The sequence below is a fragment of the Notamacropus eugenii genome, chromosome 7 (genome assembly GCF_028372415.1).
Source record: "Notamacropus eugenii isolate mMacEug1 chromosome 7, mMacEug1.pri_v2, whole genome shotgun sequence".
NCBI classification, from domain to species: Eukaryota; Metazoa; Chordata; class Mammalia; order Diprotodontia; family Macropodidae; genus Notamacropus; species Notamacropus eugenii.
Window position 1 is genome coordinate 64,184,731 of NC_092878.1, and position 6,000 is coordinate 64,190,730.

General features: G+C 36.8%; 1 protein-coding gene across 1 annotated transcript in view; it reads left to right on the forward strand.

Moving 5' to 3' along the window:
* Positions 1–3,753, forward strand: part of NRXN3 (neurexin 3) — a 532,333-nt gene extending 528,580 nt beyond the window's left edge. The window contains exon 8 of the mRNA XM_072625145.1: positions 335–3,753. Within this exon, the coding sequence (XP_072481246.1) occupies positions 335–1,263 (929 nt within the window). The 3' untranslated portion in view covers positions 1,264–3,753. The remainder of the gene's footprint in view (positions 1–334) is intronic.
* Positions 3,754–6,000: the final 2,247 nt, after the last annotated feature.

Genomic DNA, 6,000 nt, shown 5'->3' on the forward strand with positions numbered 1-6,000 from the left:
CTGTTGACCTCTAGTATATGTTCATAAAACTATAATTGAATAATGCCACCATCTCATCTATACTTAGAAATGTACATGGGAATTTGAAGTAGTTGTTTGAGAGTATCTTCAAAGACTATCTTCCCCTTTCCCCAAGTGATTTCAGGTTATGGTTACAAGAGGCTTTTGGAGACTGTAAATAAGGTTGGGATGGCTTAACAGCTGGAAGGATCTATGTTACTTCTTTATAACATAGATACCTGCCACCCGTTTAGACTAAATTCATCAAAAGTAAGGATGGGGCCATATTTGACAATATACTAATCCTTTGTTTTTGTTTTTCTTTCCATACCAGGAGGTGAATTAGTTATCCCTCTACTTGTAGAAGACCCTTTAAACCCCCCTCCTATTGCTACTCGTGCACCTTTCATTACACTCCCCCCTACCTTTCGCCCCCTCCTCACCATTATTGAGACCACCAAAGATTCCCTGTCCATGACCTCTGAGGCGGGGTTACCTTGCTTGTCGGACCAAGGCAGCGATGGTTGTGATGATGATGGCTTGGTGATATCTGGGTATGGCTCAGGGGAAACCTTTGACTCTAACCTGCCCCCTACTGATGATGAAGATTTTTACACCACCTTCTCCTTGGTAACAGATAAGAGTCTTTCCACTTCAGTCTTCGAAGGTGGCTACAAAGCACATGCGCCCAAGTGGGAATCCAAGAACTTTAGACCTAACAAAGTCTCCGAAACTGGTAGGACTACTACTACCACATCTTTGTCCCCTGAGCTGATCCGCTCCACAGCTTCCTCCTCGTCTGGGATGGTGCCCAAATTGCCCGCTGGCAAAATGAATAACCGTGAGCTCAAACCCCAGCCTGATATAGTGTTGCTTCCGTTGCCCACTGCCTATGAGCTAGACAGCACAAAGCTGAAGAGCCCACTAATTACTTCCCCCATGTTCCGTAATGTGCCCACAGCAAACCCCACAGAGCCAGGAATCAGACGGGTTCCGGGGGCCTCAGAGGTGATCCGGGAGTCGAGCAGTACAACAGGGATGGTCGTCGGCATTGTGGCTGCTGCCGCCCTCTGCATCTTGATCCTCCTGTATGCCATGTACAAGTACAGGAACAGGGACGAGGGGTCCTATCAGGTGGACGAGACGCGCAACTACATCAGCAACTCTGCCCAGAGCAACGGCATGCTGGTCAAGGACAAGCAGCAGAGCTCAAAGAGTGGCCATAAGAAACAGAAAAACAAGGACAAAGAGTATTATGTGTAAAATTTAAAAAAAAAATAAAATTAAAAAAGAATTAAAAACAGAATTATTTATATATAAATACATAAATACTTTTAAAAAACACACACAAGATTTAACAGCTATAAGAACTGTTATACCTATAATGAGATTGGGAGCTCCAGTTGGTGGGAGAAAAAAAAAACAAAACAACACACACAAAGATATATATGTGTACATATATATACATTTATTTTCAGACATGGCTATTATGTAGCAGTCATGACCTGGAGACAGAGAAGTCTGCCCTACTGTATCATAAAGCATACTTAGCTCTGGAGCAGACAGATAGCTCCACCACCTTAGCTGGACATTGAAGTTTCCATCTCTTTTGTGGACCTTTGGACAAAAGGTAGAAGACTTCGTGGCTTACTTGTTTCATAACTCCAAGTGAGTCCCTAATGATGTTTGTGACCCTTGACTGTATCAATGATTTTTCAGTTTTATTATTTTAAAAAAAGGAGAAAAAATGATTTAAAAAAAAAAAAAACTGCAACAGCAAACTAATCTGGCCCCAGCCAGTATATGTGTAACTTCGAGATCTGAGGGGAAAAAAATGTGGCTTTTGGGTTTTTGTTTATTTTTTTGAGACTAAGACTGGACATGAGTTGACAAGAAAAAATTCAGAAAAAAAATGAGAGACTATTGCCATATATGAACTCAAAAACTATACATGGTGTTCACTCTACATATCAGGTTGTGGTGTGTCTAATCAATCAATTGTTTTCAGTGAGATGCTTTGCTGGAAATGCAGCAAATGCATGAGATGATGTTGTGAGGTTTAAAGCAGGTACCCTAGGATCTGACTCCAGTATTTGCAGACCAGACTCTGAACAGATGGGTTTAGGTCTCATTTCATCAGGGCTATTGGCTTTATTGACAATACTGTTCAAATGCATTAGCACAGTCAAATTGTGGTAAAGGGGAAAAAGGTCAGCTGTTGGGAGCTGAAATAACCCACAAACTAAAATGAGCCTTTTCTGGGGAAGTAGGGGGGGAGGGAGCCTGGTTCCATGAATGATTGCAATGCATGCAAAACTTAAAAGAAAAGAAAAAAAATGTCAAAAATCAGTTAAATAATCAAAACAGACAATATGGGAGTTCAACTTGTGACAGAATAACAAAAGGTCACACAAGCCAAACACATCATGAAAGAGTACAAAATGCATAGTTTGTTTTCCAACATAATGTTTTTCATATGTAATTTTAATTTTGTAGCCTGCCACAAATAACTCTGTCCTTCCATTTGCCCATTCCCTTCCACCCTCTCTTTTATAAAAAATACATAAATAAATGGATGAATAAAGCTGCTGTGACACACACAAAGGAATTTAATAGTATAATATATATAAATATATATACAGATATATTTATCATGGTATGTTTGATGGGACGACTGGAACGGAAAATCTGTTAAAAGTCTTGAAGTAGAATGAGAATGTTGTTTTAAAAAGAAAATAACAAAACAACAAAAAGTACACCTTAAAAATGTGAAGACGATGTGAGTTTTAGTTTTGTCACAGTCACCTGTGTCAAAAGAAAAAAAAATCTCAGATTCTGTTTACATCTTTTGCTAATTTTTTTGCTTGTGTAATTTCTTAGATAGCCACCTATGTACATACTGCTTTAAGGTTTAACTGTTCTTTTTGTTTCCATTTGTTTCTTTTTTTAATTTTTGTTTGGTTTTTCTTGTTGTTGTTATTTTTTGAAAGGGGGTAACAATGTATAGAAAAATAAAATTGGTTGTGTGGCCATGGCTATTGCATAAAAAAGGCAAGAGGAAAAAACACAAACACAACAACACACTATGACAAAAGCAAAATGAAGACTCTGGAAAATTAGAAATATCAATTTTCTTTGTGTACAGATGAAAACCAATCAGCCGTTTAGATTTAGAAATCTATTCTTGCTGGTGTTTGTAAGTTGCATGAATATTTGACTTTGAAGAAATACCCAGGAACAAAAAAAACGCATTCTAAAATGAAGATAGCCTTCCCTAGTGTATATGGAGAGAGGCGTTCCTGGTCATCTGATCCTTTCGATGTAAATGTTTGGGGATTCTTTTGGATACTTTTTTTTGTTTAAGATTTTTAAAAGAAAGGTTAAAAAATGTATGAAAGCACAGTTTTAAGCAACTTAAATGGCCCAACCTATATAAAGTTGATTATATCTCGATGTCTATAAAGATTGCTGTTCATGGAGTCTTGTGAAATTATTTTCCTGCTTTCTTTTCCATTTGTTTTTTTTTCTTTTTGAATAAATACAATCTTTGTTCTGTTCTTTTTTGTGTAAGTTTCTATTCGTACAATTTTTTGGAGATGTGCATCCTGTATGTGGGCTTCTACCATATCCCTGTTTTATGGACAGAACCTTAAGGAATTTCTTTTATGTTGTTGTGATGTTACTGCTTTTTTTTTCTTTTTCCTTTCCCTCTTTTCTTTTTTTTTCATATTTGCATTTTTGTTCAAGGATATGCTTAGCAATAAAATGTTCTTCCCAAAGCCCTGGAAGTGGATGTATTTTTATTTCAAAAAATTAGATGGGGAAAGGAAAAAAAGGATTTGCAAATGGGGAAGGATGAAAACCGAATGAATGTTCAAAAAGCAACCGTGAACATGATGCCAAATAATCTAATCAGTCACTAGCTACTTACATAAACTTACTAAAAGCAGATTAATTATAGTTAAAAATAATAATTATCCATCAGTCGAAATATTTCAGTCTAGATAGCTAGATGACAAAGTAGTAGCAAGAGGAATGACAGTTTCATTATAAATACAGAAGGGAAAAGTTAAAATTCCAGAATAGCTTCTTGAGGAATATGAAAAATAGCATGAATGCTTATTAGTCAAGAAAGAAGATGCCCGGCTCGTCTTAACCAACAATAAAGTCTTTCTAGGGATGAAGTATGATAAATTGTGTTATTGGGAAGTGGGATTTTTTGATTAATTAAGGGAACTGAGGTGATTAACACACAATAATTCTGTGTTATCCTAGGGAATCTTGGGAAATTATCATTCCCAAACTATGCATGGATGAGAAAGGTATGAAGAATTATAATACAGTGTTTCTAGAAAAAGCATTTAATTTGAAGTCTTAGAAACTGAGTTCAAATCCAATCTCTGCCATTGCGTTACCTTGGGTGAAGTTACTTCATTTATCTGAGTCTCATTTTCCCCAACTAAAAAAAGAAGGAGTTGGATTAAAAGACCTCTAAGGTCCCTTCCAGTTCTAAATCTATGATCCCGTATAACACTAATATCTCTTTGATAATTCAAAGGGCACTTCAGAACACCATAGGGCCTTCAGTGTGGACATCATCTAGTTCTGTACTATAATCATACAGAAATACTATTTAGTTCTAGTTGATAAATACTTCACTTTCAGCAAGCATCCTTATAAGCCATAGGAACTTTTTCATGGACTCTAAGTGCATCTTTGATGTTACCTATGTGAAGAAAGGGTAAACGGCTATACACACAAAGTAATTTAGACCCCAAACCAAAGGACATTATGTTTTGAACTTATTGAGTGGCCAGTAGTACTGCACAATGGGCTGTGAAAAAATAACAGATCTCAATGATGAATTGTATACCAGGAACTGTATCAAAAAGAGAGTCATGACGATAATTGGTGAAGCCAACTAATGTTTGGAGAGGTCTCTCTTTGATCCTTCTTACACAGGCATGAAACTAAAAATATTGAATGTTTTATTGTTGTCATTTGAAATGCTTAAGTAAATCATTGCTGTCAAGGCATGGCTCCTGGCACTAAACAAATAAGTCAACAAATCATTCTCCAGCCTACCTTGGGATAACTAGGTATAAACTAGGCTTCTGGTTAGAAGCCTCTAATGAAAGGGCTAATGGAACTACTGAACATATTATTTTTACTAAAAAGTGGTTGAATAATAAATTCTCTAGTATCCTTTCCATCTCAAACTTTCTATGCTTCTAACTCAAGTGGTATAAACACATCCATTTATTATCATATCAGTTCTAGGTTTGGTGAGTAGATGATCTTTCAGACAAAAAGTTTGCCCTATTCTACACAGACAACTTGAACCTTCAAAATATGCATCTTTCCTTCAGAATGAAATGTATCAACTGAAAGATATTTGCTGAGTTCCTGCTAGACTCGGAGGAAAGGTGAGAAGTTGAAGATTCTGCCTTCAAAGATTCTGTAACCTTACTGGAGAAACATAACTTAATTAGAGAGCAACCCACAGCAATACAGCATCAAGGAATAAGCTGGTATAGTACAAATATCAAGAAGAATTAAGAGAAGGGAAATGGTTTCAGGGAGGACATAAGACTTAACCTGCCTCTGTTAGCCTTCCTTAGTAATTGAATTAAGTGTCACCTAGAGTATCATACTGTTACCTCCCTGTGCTCTGCCCAAAGGAATGTAAATTTTGATCTTGGAACTTCAAAAGATATCTTGGTGTTCATGGGTTAGATTTTTTTCTTAAGGACAATACCTTAATTCACTCCACTTTCGTTGATTGGTCCCAGGCCAAGTCTGGGCCGCCGATTGCCTCAGAGTGAATGTAAATAACAAGTGTTTCCGTTGAGCAAGAAACCCTGAGAGTCTTCCCATCTGAGATTTTTTTTTTTAACTAGGTAAAAGAGGCCATTCTCTGCTTCACTTCTTACCTGAAATGAGTGTTTCTTATCTCATTGAATAGGTGTTGCTTCAGTCAAACTGAGAATTATTAAAGAC